Source organism: Leucoraja erinacea, chromosome 9, assembly GCF_028641065.1.
Source record: "Leucoraja erinacea ecotype New England chromosome 9, Leri_hhj_1, whole genome shotgun sequence".
NCBI lineage: Eukaryota > Metazoa > Chordata > Chondrichthyes > Rajiformes > Rajidae > Leucoraja > Leucoraja erinaceus.
This window is the reverse complement of record NC_073385.1, coordinates 20,483,593-20,501,035: the sequence shown is the minus strand read 5'-3', so window position 1 is coordinate 20,501,035 and position 17,443 is coordinate 20,483,593. Positions and strand designations below refer to the sequence as shown.

Here is a 17,443-nt window from a genome sequence, read left to right as displayed (position 1 = left end):
GTCCGATCTAGCTCTGTCTTGAAAGATGCTGCTTTACACCAAAGATAGACATAAAATGCTGGAGTAACTCGGGGACAGGCAGCGTCTCTGGAGAGAAAGAATGGGTGAGGTTTCGGGTCGAGACCCTTCTTCAGACCGAGTCAAGAGAGAGGCAGATACAGAGATAAGGAAGTGTAAGGTGTGAAAATGAGACAAAGGGGATGTAGAATAGATGATTGTTAGCTCGGAGAAGGTAACAACGAAGCAAGCATCTAACATCCTGGTGAACCTTTCCAGGGTGAGCAGAACTGCACACAGTGCTAGCTCCCAGTGTGGTCTCACCAACACTGTACAGTGTGGTTGGTGGGCAGGGGTGAAGCTAGCAGCATCCCTCATCTGAGTGCCACGGCATCCCAGCAGGCGGGTCACAAAACCACCCGTTCAACGAGGCAGTGGAGACCTGTGGGTCTTGCCAGACCAATCTGCTGGAATTCTTTGAAGAAGTAAATAGCAGGACAGACAAAGGAGAGTCAGTAGACGTTGTTTACTTCGATTTTCAGAAAGCCTTTGATAAGGTGCCACACGTGAGGCTGCTAAGGAAGATGAGAGTCCACGGTATCAAAGGGCAGATACTAGCATGGATCGCAGGTTGGCTGGATGGCAGAAGACAAAGAGTGGCAATAAAGGGGGCTTTTACTGGTTGGCTGCCAGTGACCAGTGGAGTTCCGCAGGGGTCGGTGCTGGGGCCGCTACTCTTCACGTTGTATATTAATGATTTGGACGAGTGGATTGAAGGTTTTGTGGCCAAGTTTGCGGATGATACGAAAATAGGTGGAGGGGCAGGTAGTGTAGAGAAAGCAGGGACTCTGCAGAAGGACATGGACAGGTTGGGAGAGTGGGCAGAGAAGTGGCAGATGGAATATAGTGTAGCAAAGTGTGGAGTCATGCATTTTGGTAGCAGGAATAAAGGCGTAGACTATTTTCTAAATGGGGAGATAATCCAGAAATCGGAGGTGCAAAGGGACCTGGGAGTGCTGGTGCAGGATTCCCAAAAGTTAATCTGGAAGTCGAATCAGTAGTAAATAAAGCAAACTCAATGCTAGCATTTATATCACGAGGGCTTGTATACAAAAACAGGAATGTAATGCTGAGGATCCATAAGGTGCTGGTCAGGCCGCATTTGGAATATTGTGAGCATTTTTGGGCCCCATGTCTGAGGAAGGATGTGCTGGCTCTGGAGAGGGTCCAGAGGAGGTTTACAGGAATGATCCCAGGAATGAGTAGGTTAACCTACGATGAGCGTTTGTCGGCACTGGGCCTGTACTCGCTGGAGTTTAGAAGCATGAGGGGCACAAGAAAGTGGCAATACAGGGGGCTTGGATAGTTGGCTGCCATGTGACCGAGTGGAGTTCCACTAGTGGGAGTCTGTGCTGGGGCACAGCTACTTAAATGATGTTCCATTAGGAAGGAGATGTGGATTGAAGGTTTTGTGGCAGAAGTTTGTGAATCTGAGGATACGAAAATTAGGTGGAATGGCAGGTAGTGCAGAGAAAGCATAAACTCTGATTAGACAGGTGTCAGGGGTTATAAGGAGAAAGTAGGAGAATGAGGTGGGGGCAGAGAAGTGGCACATGGAATGTAGTGAGCAAAGTCCTCTGGAGTCATGCATTTTGGTAGCAGGGGTAAACACCGTAGACTATTTTCTAAATGGGGAGATAATCCAGAAATCAGAGGTGCAAAGGGACCTGGGAGTGCTGGTGCAGGATTCCCAAAAAGTTAATCTGCAAGTAGAATCGGTAGTAAAACAAGCAAACTCAATGACCTAGCATTTATTTCACGAGAAGGCAGAGGTATACGCAAAACAGTGATCCACATTGAGGCTCTATAAGGTGAACGTGGTCCAGCTTCAGGTTCATGTGGGAATATCTCCGTGAGCTCTTTTTGGGCCCCATACCTCAACTCTGATCAAGGAGGCTCACCAGCGTGGACAGGGTCCAGAGGAGACTTAGAAGGGAATGATCCCAGGAATTGGTAGGCTAACCCTACGATCGAGAGCGTTTGTCACAGTTTGGCATGGGCAACTGCTCTGTCTCCTGCCGTTTAGCCTTGCATGAGGGTGGGACCTCATTGCATCAATGTACAGAATAGTGAAAGGCTCTGGAAAGCAAGCATGTGGTGAGGATGTTTCCACATCGTGGGAGAGTCTAGGACCTGGAGGTCACAGCCTACCATCCGGAATTAAAGGGTCTTCCATTGCCGAAGGAGATGAGAGGAGGAATATCTTGTCAGAAGGTGGTGAATCTGAGGAATTGGGTATTTTTAAGTGAATGCATATTTTTGCGGCAGAGATAGATAAATTCTTGATTAGTACGGGTGTCAGGGGTTATAGGGAGAAGTTAGGAGAATGAGGTTGGGAGGGAGGAAGAGATAGATCAGCCCTTATTGAATTGTGAGTAGACTTGATAGGCCGAATGACCTAATTCTGCTCCTATTATTTCTGACCTTACGACGTTAGATGCAAACGTGACTATGAGTGGCTGTGGTGAATCTGCCCCAGTCTACGTCCAACTTGATTGGTACGTGCGTCTATATTATCCCCCACTGAACTGCAACAGAGCAGCCCTGCCTCCAGCACTGTCCGCAGCCAGTGGTTCTGAACCTATGGACAGGGTACACACAGCTCTAGCTGACTGCCCGGGAGAGGGGAGGGGAGGGAGGAGATGTCATCCCACCGGGACATGGCCTAAACCAATGGCGACCATCCAGTTTACACTCAATACTTCCCAAAGAAAATTGGGTCACAACTGTTGTTTTAAATTACAACGATATTCACCAGAGGTCCAATGAAGAAAGTCATCCATGAACGCTCACAGCCAAGGGCAGATCATTCCCCCGCACAGTGCCACAGGTTCAGACATGCTGGAGCCCGGCCTGGGCATTAGACACATCACCAGTGGGCAGCGGGTAACGCTGCATCACAACAACAGAGACCCGTGTTCAATCCTGACCTTGGGTGCTGTCTGTGCAGAGTTTGCACGTTCTCCATGTGACTGTGAGGGTTTCCCAAAGATGTGCGGGTTTGTAGGTTAATTAGTCTCCGTAAATTGTCCCTAGTGTGTAGGGAGTGGATGGGGAAGTGGGATAACACAGAGCTGGTGTGAACGGGTAATCGGTGGTCGGCGTGGACTCGGTGGGCCGAAGGGCCTGTTTCCATGCTGTATCTCTAAACTAAAAACTGGAAAACTATCACAGAATAGTGAGTGCAATGTAAAGAAATAATATAAATAATAAAAATGGCACTGATGCCAATCCAGCCCTATCTCACGTATCCACCTCTGAGAACAACTGGAGTAACTGGAGCAGGACAGGCAGCATCTCTGGAGAGACAGAATGGGTGATGTTTTGGGTCGAGAGGCTTCTTCAGACTGGACAACACATCATTCTCTGACGTGTGTTTGCCACCTCAATGTGACGCCACCACCTTTGACATTTTCCCTTCCCCACCACTTTCCTCTTTCCACAGAGACCGTGACCTCAGCACATCCTCCCTTCACTCATCGTTTCTGACCATGCCTGCCCCTCCCTGGGGACTTGCCGCCAGCTGGGTTAGTGGGCAGTGGGCAGCTGGGTTAGTGGGGGGCTGGGTTAGTGGGTGGCTGGGTTAATGGGGAGCTGGGTTAGTGGGCGGCTGGGTTAGTGGGCGGCGGCTGGAGATAGTGGGTTAGTGGGCGGCTGGGTTAGTGGGGGTGGCTGGGTTAGTGGGTGGCTGGGTTAGTGGGCGGCTGCTGGGTTAGTGGGGTGGGCTGGGTTAGTGGGGGTGGGCAGCTGGGGGGTTGGGTTAGTGGGTGGCTGGGTTTAGTGGGCAGCTGAGTTAGTGGGCAGCTGGGTTAGTGGGGCTGGGTTAGTGGGGGTTAGTGGGCTGGGCTGGGGTTAGTGGGGTGGGTTAGTGGGGGCTGAGTTAGTGGGTGGATAGTGGGGGTTAGTGGGCGGCTGGGTTAGTGGGGGTTAGTGGGGCTGGGTTAGTGGGCAGCTGGGTTAGTGGGGCTGGGTTAGTGGGGCTGGGTTAGTGGGCGGCTGGGTTAGTGGGCAGCTGGGTAGTGGGGGGCTGGAGATAGGGGGCAGCTGGGTTAGTGGGCGGCTGGGTTAGTGGGCGGCTGGGTTAGTGGGTGCTGGGGGGCTGGGTTAGTGGGCGGCTGAGTTAGTAGTGGGTGGGCGGCTGGGTTAGTGGGCGTGGGGTTAGTGGGCAGCTGGGTTGGAGGCTGGGTTAGTGGGCAGTGGGGTGGGCAGCTGGAGATAGTGGGAGTTAGTGGGTGGCTGGGTTAGTGGGGGCTGGCTAGGGTTAGTGGGTTAGTGGGGCTGGGTTAGTGGGGGGGCAGCTGGGTTAGTGGGCGGCTGGGTTAGTGGGGGCTGGGGGTTAGTGGGGCGGCTGAGTTAGTGGGTGGCTGGGTTAGTGGGCGGCTGGTTTAGTGGGCAGCTGGGTTGGGCAGCTGGGATAGTGGGGGGCTGGGTTAGTGGGCAGCTGGAGTTAGTGGGCGGCTGGGTTAGTGGGCGGCTGGGTTAGTGGGCAGCTGGGTTAGTGGGGTAGGGGGGGGCTGGGTTAGTGGGTGGCTGGAGATAGTGGGCAGCTGGGTTAATGGGCGGCTGGGTTAGTGGGCGGCTGAGTTAGTGGGCGGCTGGGTTAGTGGGTGGCTGGAGATAGTGGGCAGCCGTTACTCACGTGCTGTGTCAGGAGGCTGATGTGAGCGGACTGCGGCCAGTGGCGGGGGTTGTGTTTGGCCGCCAGGCGCTGCAGCACCAGGTTGAGTTCGTCAAGGGGAGCGGGCGTGTGGATTCCGTCGCTGCTTCTCTGCCGCTGGGTGCAGCGGCCACCCGTGCCTGCAGAGAGGGGAAGAGCCACAGCATGAGTGTCTATGTACAGCCTGTCCTGGGGACACAGCCCGCAGTCAGGAGCCACTGACCAGCACTTCCCCCAGCCACCATCACTCTGCACTGACCACAGCACTGACCCGTTCCCCTCCCCACCTCCAGTTTACATCCCTGCACCTGGGCAAAACCGTGACCATTCACTGCACCATTGGCACAAGTTGGTAGAGTTGCTGCCTCACAGTATCTGGCGCTGTGAGGCAGCAGCTCTACCCGCTGCACCACCGTGCCAGCCCTGTTAGTGATCATCTACACAGCTTTATAGAGTGCCAAGTAAAGAGAGGCTGGGGGGGGAGAGCTCTGCTTTGCTGACCTGGAGTTGCGGAGTTTGGCCGTGAGAGTCTCTGGCTGTAGATGTGAGCCGCGGCCTGCATGGAAGATGCGGGGATAGAGGAGAGGCTGTCGGAGCTTGGCCCATGGACCTTGCCCGGGGGTGCGGGCTGGCGAGACGTCGGCGTTGCTGAGGCCACTCGGTGAGCCGCTGGACCAGCCCTGCCGGCGGTCTCGGTCTCCGGGGGAGGAGGTGTCCCGTGGTCCAGCGTGTGTGACCGGGGCAGGCTGCCAACTGACTCCGAGACCGGGCGTGCACGACCAACACCATGAGCGGAGGAGCTGTGCGCCAAGAGACTGCCATCACCACAACCATCAGAGGCACCGGCGGCAACTCCCTCCTTGGTTGCAGCCACACCTGCGGATGAGGAGCCACAATTACACAGGTACATTCACCGTAACATGAAGAGAAGAACACACACGGTGATATCAGTGTGGAGCAAGGAACTGCAGATAGACACAAAGTGTTGGAGTAACTCAGCGGGACAGGCAGCATCTCTGGAGAGAAGGAATGGGCGAGGTTTCGGGTCGTGTCCCTGTGATAACATCAGTCCCAGATCTCCCGTTTGCTCACCATTTTAATGCCACTTCTCATTCCCACACTGACCTCCTTTCCCTGGGCCTCCTCCATTGCTAGAGTGAGGCCACACACAAACCACAGAGACAGTGGTGCAGAGGTAGAGTTGCTGCCTTACGGCACTAGAGACTCGGGTTCGATCCTGACGACAGGTGCTGTCTTTAGGGAGTATGTACATTCACCCTGGGACAGCGTGGGCTTTCCCCAGGTGCTGTGGTTTCCTCCCACAGCCCAACGTCGTGCAGATCACCGTTTATCACTAGCTGATCATTGGTTAGCGTGGACACAGTGGGCTGAGGGGCCTGTTTCCACGATGTATCTCTCAATCAAACACCTCATATTCCGCTCGGGTAGCTTGCAACCCAACACTGTGAACCATCACAGTAAGGAGATACATGCAACAGGTTTATAGACAATAGATAATAGGTGCAGGAGTAGGCCATTTGGTCCTTCGAGCCAGCACCGCCATTCAATGTGATCATGGCTGATCATCCCCAATCAGTACCCCGTTCCTGCCTCCCCATATCCCCTGACTCCGCTATTTTTAAGAGCCCTATCTAGTTCTCTCTTGAAAGCATCCAGAGCACCTGCCTCCACCGCCCTCTGAGGCAGAGAATTCCACAGACTCACCACTCTCTGTGAGAAAAAGTGTTTCCTCGTCTCCGTTCTAAATGGCTTACTCCTTATTCTTAAACTGTGGGCCCGGTTCTGGACTCCCCCAACATCAGGAACATGTTTCCTGCCTCTAGTGTGTCCAAGCCCTTAACAATCTTATATGTTTCAATGAGATCCCCTCTCATCCATCCATCCATCCATCCTTCCATCCATCCATCGTTTATTTCACAGGGTGCCTGGAACGCGCTGCCAGGGGTGGTGGTGGAGGCAGATATCATAGTGGTGTTGAAGAGACTTTTGTACAGGCACGTGGATACGCAGGGAACGGAGGGATATGGATCACGTGCAGGCAGAGGAGTTGGCATCACGTTTAGCACAGACATTGTGGGCTGAAGGGCCTGTTCAGGTGCTGTACTGTTCTAGGTTATGATCAAATGACAAAACTGACACAGGAGAACAGAGCATTCTGGAAGCATAATGCCATGTATCGACACTAACGGACAGCTGTGTGGATATAAAATGCTCCTGATTTCAGGTCTGCAGTGTAGACACATTGCTTCACTGGTTACTGGTGTAAAATATTCCATTACCTATTGTGTTACTGGGTGACTGACATTCCTGTACAGTGCTGTAACACAAAGTGTTTATCCGTCTCTGGACATTTCACTGATGATCTAACTCTGTGCAACATCTGTCCAAAAATCACACCTTCTGCCACTGCAACTTTGCTCCCATTTGTGTCAATATTTAATATTCAATCTGATTTCCAGTGTAAGCAGTTGTGTGGAGCAGCCAGCTGCGATGTGCTGGAGAAGCAACGATGTCTAATCGCCAAGGTGAGCTGCAGGAACAATACCACTAAACACTTCAAGGATAGTTCAATTAATACATTGAATGATTCCACAATGTGATAGGTTTTTTGTGGCAGTGTTTCGTTTCGTTTAGAGATACAGCGCGGAACAGGCCCTTCGAGTCCGCACCGACTAGCAATCCCCGCACACTGACACCACCCTACATACACTAGGGACAATTTACACCAAGCAAATTAACCTACAAACCTGTACGCCTTTTGATTAAGGGATGAAACCGAAGATCTTGGACAAACAATAGGCAATAGACAATAGGTGCAGGAGTAGGCCATTCGGCCCTTCGAGCCAGCACCACCACTCAATGCGATCATGGCTGATCATCCCCAATCAATACCCCGTTCCTGCCTTCTCCCCAAATCTCCTGACTGCTATCTTTAAGAGCCCTATCTAGCTCTCTCTTGAAAGTTAGATAAAAGATAAAACCCATGCAGGTCACGGGGAGAACGTACAAACTCCGTACAGACAGCACCCATAGTCAGGATGGAACCCGGGTCTCTGGCGCTGTTGTTGCAGCTGCCTGGAGGTGCAGCTTGATCTGTGCAGCCACCACCCACTGTGTGAAAGACACTATCCTTCCTGACACACACTTGGTTTACAGCTACGACTTGACCTCCCTGAGGCTTGTCTGAAATGTTCACCTGGTCACTGATGGTGGGTGCGTGGTGACAGACAATATAGAACAGTACAGCGCAGGAACAGGCCCTTCGGCCCATAATGTCTGTGCTGAACATGATGCCAATGATGCCAGGAGCCTGCTATGCCTCAATGGGGCACCACACTATTTAAGGAAGAGCAATGTGCCAACCTCTGTCACATCACCGTGGGATTTAGGGTGGCACAGCGGGTAGAGCTGCTGCCTCACAGCGCCAGAGACCCGGGTTCCATCCTGCCTACGGGTGCTGCCTATACGGAGTTTGTACCTTCTCCCCGTGAACTGCTTGGGCTTTCTCCAGGTGCTCTGGTTTCCGCCCACACTCCAAAGACCTGCAGATTTGTAGGTTAATTGGCTTCGGGAAAATAGTAAATTGTCCCTAGTGTGTGTGTAGAATAGAGTTAGTGTGTGGAAATCGCGGGTCGGCGCGGATTCGGTGGGCCAAAGGGCCTGTTTCTGCGCTGAGTCTAAGTGGAAACAAGGATCGAGATTGATTGCAGGAATGAGTATGTTAACCTATGCCTCGACCCGAAACATCACCCATTCCTCTGCTCCAGAGATGCTGCCTGTCCCATTGAGTTACTCCAGCTTTTTGTGTCTATCTTCAGTTTAAACCAGCATCTGAAGTTCCTTCTTACACATATGATGAGCGTTTGGCGGCACTGGGCCTGCACTCACTGGAGTTTAGAATGAGGGGGGACTTTTTTGAAATGTACATAATAGTGAAAAGCCTGGATAATAGACAATAGACAATAGGTGCAGGAGGAGGCCATTTGGCCCTTTGAGCCAGCACCGCCATTCAATGTGATCATGGCTGATCATCCCCAATCAGTACACAGTTCCTGCCTTCTCCCCATATCCCTGACTCTGCTATTTAAAAGAGCCCTATCTAGCTCTCTCTTGAAAGCAACCAGAGAACCTGCCTCCACCGCTCTCTGAGGCAGAGAATTCCCCAGACTTACCACTCTCTGTGAGAAAGAGTGTTTCCTCGTCTCCGTTCTAAATGGCTTACTCCTTATTCGTAAACTGTGGCCCCTGGTTCTGGACTCCCCCAACATCGGGAACATTTCCCTGCCTCTACTGTCTCCACAGTGGACGTGGGGAGGATGTTTCCACTAGTGGGAGAGTCTAGAAACACACAGCCTCAGAATTAAAGGACGTTCTTTTAGGAATGAGATGAAGAAAAATTTCTTTAGTCAGAGGGTAGTGAATCTGTGGAATTCCTTGCCACAGGCGGCTGTGGAGGCCAAGTCAATGGATATTTTTAAGGCAGAGCCAGATGTCTTGATTGGTACAGGTGTCAGTGGTTATGAGGTTAGAGGGAGAGATAGATCAGCCATGATTGAATGACGGAGTACACTTGATGGGCCGAATGGCCTAATTCTACTCCTATCACTTAAAACTACAGATGCCGGTTTGCAAAAAAAAAACGCAAGGGGGTTAGGCAGCATCCCTGAATGATGAAATCTGATAAAGTGTCCCAACCCAAAACACCACCCATGCATGTTCTCCAGTGATGCTGCCTGAGCAACTGAGTTACTCCAGCACTATACAACTTTTCCAACAATTTTGGAGTTGGGAGTTGCTGAGAATGCTGACATTCTGCGATCTATTTACACAGGAAATTGCCGGTGATAAAAATGGTTGAGGGATTTATAATGGAAGGAATAGACACTGAAGTGAGAACAGGAAGCACGCAGTTTACAGTGAGGGGGAGTCTAGAGTTGACGTGTGCGCGGCAGATGCCTACCTCTGGCCGCCCTGCCTGCAGCATCTTCCGTGCTCGAGCTCTCGCTCCTGCTTGTGGCTTGAGTCCCAAGGAAGACGCTGGTGGATTTGTTGTTGCGCGTGTAGATGGTGAGCAGCTCTTCCAGCTGCGTCTCACTGAGGATCATATGGAAAGCAGACGTTGTAGTCAGCACACAGTGGAGGCACGAATAACGGTGGAAACAGTGCCTCAGAATCAGGCCCTTCGGCCTAACTCATACATGCCGGCCAACATGCCCCATCTATGCTTGTCCGATGTTTGGCCCATATCACCTCTAACCTTTGTTATCCATGTACCTGTCCAAATGTCTGGAATGAGGAGGTCCTGACATGAACTATCGAGACACGGGACACTAGTTTAGTTCAGAGCTACAGCATGGAAATAGGACCTTTGGCCCATCAATAATAGACAATAAACAACAGGTGCAGGAGTAGGCCATTCGGCCCTTCGAACCAGCACCGCTATTTAATGTGATCATGGCTGATCATCCCCAACCAGTACCCCGTTCCTGCCTTCTCCTCATATCCCCTGACTCTGCTATTTTTAAGAGCCCTATCTAGCTCTCTCTTGAAAGCATCCAGACAACAGGCCTCCACCGCCCTCTGAGGCAGAGAATTCCACAGACTCACAACTCTCTGTGAGAAAAAGTGTTTCCACGTCTCTGTTCTAAATGACTTGCTCCTTATTCTTAAACTGTGGCCCCTGGTTCTGGACTCCCCCAACATCGGGAACATGTTTCCTGCCTCTAGCGTGTCCAAACCCTTAACAATCTTATATGTTTCATCATATAATAATCACATCGATTATTTCATCACATAATAACATCAATAACCCGTTTGTTCACATGGTTCTTTGTTATCCAACTTCCTCACCCACTTCCTATATACTGGGGTCAATTTACAGAGGGCCAATTAACCTACAAACCTGCACGTCTTTGGGACGTGGGAGGAAACCGATGCACCTGGAGAAAACCCACGCAGTTGTTCTGCACTTTGTACTGATGCTCATCTCACAGGATCTGCCCTGCAACGTAACCAATCACTTGTCCCCTGTCGGTCTGTGACATTCCCAGCCTGGGAGAAAGCTTCTGACTGTCTACCCTATCTACGCCTCGCATCATTCTACCAGACCTCAGCCTCTGACACTGATGAGAAAACAATCCAACGTTGTCCCACCTCCACGCTTCTCATCTTTGGCCTTTTTTGTCCTGTTCTCAGTAACACATGATCATAATTCATAAGTGACAGGAGCAGAATTAGGCCATTCGGCCCATCATGTCTACTCCACCATTCAATCACAGCTGATCTATCTCTCCCTCTCGACCCCATTCTCTCCATGACCCCCCCAACAGCCGTACTAATCAAGAATCTATCTGTCATTGACTTGGCCACCGCGGCCCGCTGTCTCACTCCCCCAAAACACTTACAGAATTCCAAGAGGAAACAAAAGGAAGGAGTTGGATCCGACTGTGTGGATCTTCGACTGGGTGTGGAATGACATCACTTCTCTCCACGCAGGCCTCAGCTGAGAGTGGGAGTGGGGGTGCACACACACACAGTGACACACACCACACACACACTCACCATGCAGACCCTCAGCACACACACACACACACACAGTGGGGAGGCACACACACACACACACACACACACACACACACACACACACACACACACACACACACACACACACACACACACACACACACACACACCGCCAGATCTCACTCTCGCCAGCGCTGTCGTGCTTTTTCCATTCCTCTCACCTGGCTTTACTGACAAATACTTGGAATTCTTCCTGTTGGATGCAGGTCTCCGAATTCAAATCCATCTGCTTCCTCTTAATTATTTCATCTGTTTCCTGAGTTGAAAATACAAAACTCTGTAAGAGCAGGTTTGCAGAACTGCACAGCGCGGGCTGGTGGACAAGCAAGTCCCTCGTACAGCACAACACAGCATAGGCCCTTCAGCCCACAATGTCCGTGCCGAACATGATGCCAAGACCAACTCCTGTTTCCACATCATCCATATCCCCCATTCCCTGCATATCACAGAACATTACGGCACAGGATCAGGCCCTTCGGCCCATCATGTCCGTGCTGAGCATGATGCCAATTATAACATATCTGTCTGCATTTAACCCATATCCCTCCTTCCCTGCATATCCAAGCGCCTATGCAAAAGTCACTTAAACGCCACAATCCTATCTGCCTCCACCACCACCCCTGGCAGCACATGCCAGGCACCCACCACCCTGTATGTAAAATAACTTATCCTGCACATCTCCTTTAAACTTTGCCCCTTTCACCTTAGCGCTGTGCCCTGTAGTCTTTGGCATGTCCACCCTGGGAGAAGGTTCTGACTGTCCATCTGTGTAATTTCATTGTATACACCTCCATCAAGTCTCCCCTCAATCACCAGCAGTTCAGAGAAACCAATCCAAGTCTGTTAACCCCCTCCTGCCTTGCTCACAGTAACATTTGTAGTGCCATAGGTTGCAATCCCAATAGAGGACACGTATTGTGCAGGCTGACTCTCGCAGTCTGGCACTGAGTGGGTCAGTGCTGTGCTGGGCTGGGCTGTGCTGGGCTGGGCGGTGCTGTGCTGTGTTGTGTTGTGTTGTGCTGGGCTGGGCTGGGCTGGGCTGGGCTGTGCTTGGGCTGTGCTGTGGCTGGGTTGCGCTGGGCTGGGCTGGGCTGTGGGCTGTGCTGGGCTGGGCTGTGCTGTGCTGGGCTGGGCTGGGCTGTGTTGTGCTGCGCTGTGCTGGGCTGTGTTGTGCTGTGCTATGTTGTGCTGCGCTTGACTGTGTTGTGCTGTGCTGTGCTTGGCTGTGTTGTGCTATGTTGTGCTGTGCTTGGCTGGGCTGTGTTGTGCTGTGCTATGCTGTGTTGTGCTGGGCTGGACCGGGCTGGGCTGGGCTGGGCCGGGCTGGGCTGCACTGTCAGGGCTGCCAGCTGTTGGATGGGACTTTAGGGTTGCCGCTGGGCAAGCGTGTGGTTGCAAGCCATCCCACTAAACAAAGACCAATCGTTGAGCAGCATTCCCCACCTCCGGAGTGGAATTAATGAACATACAACATCATGAACATAAGAATAAGGGGTAGGCCATTTAGGACTGACATGAGGAAAAACCTTTTCAGAGTGTTGTGAATCTGTGGAATTCTCTGCCACAGAAGGCAGTGGAGGCCAATTCACTGGATGTTTTCATGAGAGAGATTTAGCTCTTAGGGCTAACGGAATCAAGGGATATGGGGAAAAAGCAGGAACGGGGTACTGATTTTGGATGATCAGCCATGATCATATTGAATGGCGATGCTGGCTGGAAGGGTCTAATGGCCTACTCCTGCACCTATTGTGTATGTTTCCGTGTTTCTACTCCCGGTAATGTTCCTGTCACTGTGGTTCTGCAGAAAGGCACCTGGTCACTATTTTAGATGTTATTTGCAAAGGAAAAGGTTTCCAGCTGAGATACACAAGACATTCAACAGTTCTTACTGGTCCTCTTCTCACCTGATGGGTCGAGTCATTGATCCACTCCCCACCTCTACCACAGAACCAAAGAGCAAATGAAGAGAAATAGCGAGAGGAATGGCAAGAGAAATGGGGAGAAAAGGGGTGAGAGAAGGGGACAGAGAAGGGGGCTGAGAAGGGGGCAGAGAAAAGGCAAGAGAAAGGGGCAGAGAAGGGGGCAAGAGAAGGGGGAAAGAGAAGGGGGCAGCGAAGGGGGCAGAGAAGGGGCAAGAGAAGGGGGGCAGAGAAAGGACGAGAGAAAGGACAATTTAGACAGGAATTTCGAGGGATATGGGTCAAACATGGGCAGGTGGGACTGGCGTAGCTGGGGCATCTTGGTCAGCATGCAGGTTCTTGTCATTCCAAAGAGGAAGAAAGATTCTAGGGGGAGAAAGAGGCGACCGTGGCTGACAAGGGAAGTCAAGGACAATATAAAACTAAAAGAAAAGGCGTATAAACGTAGCAAAGATGAGTGGGAAGCCAGAGGATTGGGAAGATTTTAAAGAACAACAGAAGGTAACTAAAAAGACAATACGTGGAGAAAAGATGAATTATGAAGGTGAGCTAGCCGGTTAGTATGACTTTAGTGGTTGGTAAGATTTCAATTTCCATTATAAAGGATGAGGTTACGGAGTACTTAGAAGTTTACGATAAAATAGGCGGAAGTCAGCACAGCTTTGTGAAAGGGGAGGTCTTACTTGACGAATCTGCTGGAATTCTTTGAAGAAGTAAATAGCAGGACAGACAAAGGAGAGCAGTTGTTTACTTAGATTTTCTGAAAGCCTTTGATAAGGTGCCACACGTGAGGCTGCTAAGGAAGATGAGAGCCCACGGTATCAAAGGGCAGATACTAGCGTGGATCGCAGGTTGGCTGGATGGCAGAAGACAAAGAGTGGCAATAAAGGGGGCTTTTTCTGGTTGGCTGCCAGTGACCAGCGGAGTTCCGCAGGGGTCGGTGCTGGGGCCGCTACTCTTCATGTTGTATATTAATGATTTGGACGAGGGGATTGAAGGCTTTGTGGTCAAGTTTGCGGATGAACGAAAATAGGTGGAGGGGCAGGTAGTGTAGAGAAAGCAGGGACTCTACAGAATGACTTGGACAGGTTGGGAGAGTGGACAGAGAAGTGGCAGATAGAATATAGTGTAGCAAAGTGTGGAGTCATGCAATTTGGTAGCAGGAATCAAGACATAGACGACTTTCTAAATGGGGTGATAATCCAGAAATCGGAGGTGCAAAGGGATTTGGGAGTGCTGGTGCAGGATTCCCAAAAAGTTAATCTGCAAGTCGAATCGATAGTAAAGAAAGCAAACTCAATGCTAGCATTTATTTCAAGAGGGCTTGTATGCAAAAAACAGGGATGTAATGCTGAGGCTCTATAAGGCGCTGGTCAGGCTGCATTTGGAGTATTGTGAGCAATTTTGGGCACCATATCTGAGGAAGGATGTGCTGGCTCTGGAGAGGGTCCAGAGGAGGTTTACAAGAATGATCCCAGGAATGAGTGGGTTAACCTATGATGAGCGTTTATCGGCACTGGGCCTGTACTCGCTGGAGTTTAGAAGAATGAGCGAAGACCTCATTGAAATGTACAGAATAATGAAAGGCTTGGATAGAGTGGATGTGGAGAGGATGTTTCCACTAGTGGGAGAGTCTAGGACTGGAGGTCATAGCCTCAGAATTAAAGGATGTTCTTTTAGGAAGATGAGCAGAAATGTCTTTTGTCAGAGGGTGATGAATCTGCGGAATTCTTTGCCACAGAAGGTGTTGGAGGCCAAGTCAGAGAGAGATAGATAGATTGTTTAGTACGGGTGACTGAGGTTATGGGTAGACGGCAGGAGAATGGGGTTAGGAGGGAGAGATAGATCAGCCATGATTGAATGACAGAGAATGGCCTAATTCTACTCCAAGCACTTATGACCTTATTGCATAGGCAAGTTGGGCTGAATGGCCTGTTTTCGTGCTATATGACTATATGAAAAGAGAAAGGAAAGAGAAAGCAGGACTGGCTGAGCTTTGTTGCCTTCCACCACAGTGAAGAATGCTGTGGGTGGATGTTTGTGTTAAATTCTATTGTGTGTTCGTTTTTTAAGTGTATCGCTGCTGGCAAATACATTTCACTGCACCTTCGTTGGTGCATGTGACGAATAAATTTGACTTTGACTTAGAAGCAAAGAAAAATAAAGAAAAGACTGCAAGAACTAGCAAGAGAATGAAGTGAAAAACAAAATCAAGAACGAAATACAAAGAGCAGACTAAAGTATGAATGGAAGGGCAGAGTAATGAATGGAGCTTTTGAAGCATTGGTTATGTTATCCGTTTTACACTCATCAACATGAGATATGAACCCTGGAGCAGTGAACGTTCAACATCTTCCTGTCAGTCTCACAGGGGGACTGAGTGTGAAGCAAGTTCTATACTTGTGAAGGAATGCTGCTTCTTGCACCAGAGTGCAACATTTCCATTTCCTGCACCAACTTGTGTGTCTCTCGGGCTGGGATTCCCCGGCAAGCTGACCCAAGGTGAGTTTCTCACGCAATAACGCACATTGGAGCACAGTGTTTCACACGCACCAGTAGCTGTGCTCAGTCCCCGTCACAATATCTAAACGGGACATCGACCTAGGCATTGAGACTTCCTGCATATTGAGACAGATCATTGTATTTCTACACTTTGTGCCTAAAAGTCATCCTGGACTATTCCAATTTGTATTAGGCGCAAGGAACAGCAGATGCTGGTTTACAAAAAAAAATATCTGTACTGGAGTAACTCAGCAGGTCAGACAACATCTCTGGAGAACGTTGACAGGTGGCGTTTCAGGTGACCCGCTGAGTTACTCTGAGAAGGAAACTTGATAGAAGTATATAAAAGATGAGAGGCATGGATAGTGTAGATAGTCAGAACCTTCTCCCCAGGATACAAATGTCAACGATTAGTGGACATAACCTTAAGGCGAGGGCCAAAGTTTAAAGTAGATTGGAAAAGAAGACTTTTTGTTGACACAGAGGGTGACGGGTGGGGGAACATGCTTGAGGGGTGGTGGTGGAGGCAGATACTATAGTGATGTTTAATAGGCTGTTAGACAGGCACATGGATATGCAGGGAATGGAGGGATAAGTTTCACGTGAAGTCAGAGGAGATTAGTTTAACCTGGCATTATGGTCAGCACAGACACTGTTGGTCATAGGGCCTGTTCCTTTGCTGTACTGTTCTATGTTCCATGGCTTCATCTGGACAGGCACAGAAGGCTCAGTGACATTAGGGCGAACGTGCATTTTACTGAATTTTTGTTCCATAACCCCGAAGACCTTAAAGACTCGAAGGTCTGAGGAAGGGTCTCGACCCGAAACGTCAGCCATTCCTTCTCTCCAGAGATGCTGCCTCTCCCGCTGAGCTACTCCAGCTTTTTGTGTCTACCCCATTGACCTTGTTGAGCATGAAGCTCCTCTCCTCAAACACAAAAGCTCATATTCACCCCGGCGGAAACGTCAGCCTTTCAGGAGAGGAAGATCCACACATACTTCCCTCGTGACGGTCAAAGTGGTTGTTGATTGGAGACCTGCTCTAGCTTTCAAACTGCTCCATATTTCTCTGGACAAGTTCACTACAGTTCACAAATTCCTTGTATGTTGCAAAACATTCTTGGCTAATAAAGTATGATTATGATTAAGATCAAGTCAAGTCAAGAGAGTTATTGTCATGTGTCCCAGATAGGACAATGAAATTCTTGCTTGCTGCAGCACAACAGAATATTGTGGGCATAAATACAGAACAGATCAGTGTGTCCATATACCGTAGAATATATATATACACACATAAATAAACAGATAAAGTGCAATAGGCTGTCATAGTTCAAAGTTTGTTTGAAGTTGTGTTTAATCATTTGATGGATGTGGGGAAGTAGCTATTCCTGAACCTGGATGTTGCGGATTTCAGGCTCCTGTACCTTCTACCTGATGGCAGCGGAGAGATGAGTGTGTGGCCAGGATGGTGTGGGTCCTTGATGATGCTGGCAGCCTGTTTGAGGCAGCGACTGCGATAGATCCCCTCGATGGTGGGGAGGTCAGAGCCGGTGATGGACTGGGCAGTGTTTACTATTTATTGCCACCTTTTCCGCTCCTGGGTGCTTAGGTTGCCGAACCAAGCCACGATGCAACCGGTCAGCATGCTCTCTACTGTGCACCTGTAGAAGTTCGAGAGCGTCCTCCTTGACATACTGACTCTCTG

The 17,443-nt window shown here is 50.2% G+C and overlaps 1 protein-coding gene across 1 annotated transcript in view; it reads right to left on the bottom strand.

Moving 5' to 3' along the window:
- The window catches only part of ttll5 (tubulin tyrosine ligase-like family, member 5), a 156,790-nt gene that overhangs the window by 60,658 nt on the left and 78,689 nt on the right, over positions 1-17,443 (bottom strand). Inside the window, 4 exon segments of the mRNA XM_055640286.1 lie at positions 4,697-4,854; positions 5,216-5,590; positions 9,696-9,829; positions 11,479-11,573. Coding sequence (XP_055496261.1) covers positions 4,697-4,854; positions 5,216-5,590; positions 9,696-9,829; positions 11,479-11,573 — 762 coding nt within the window.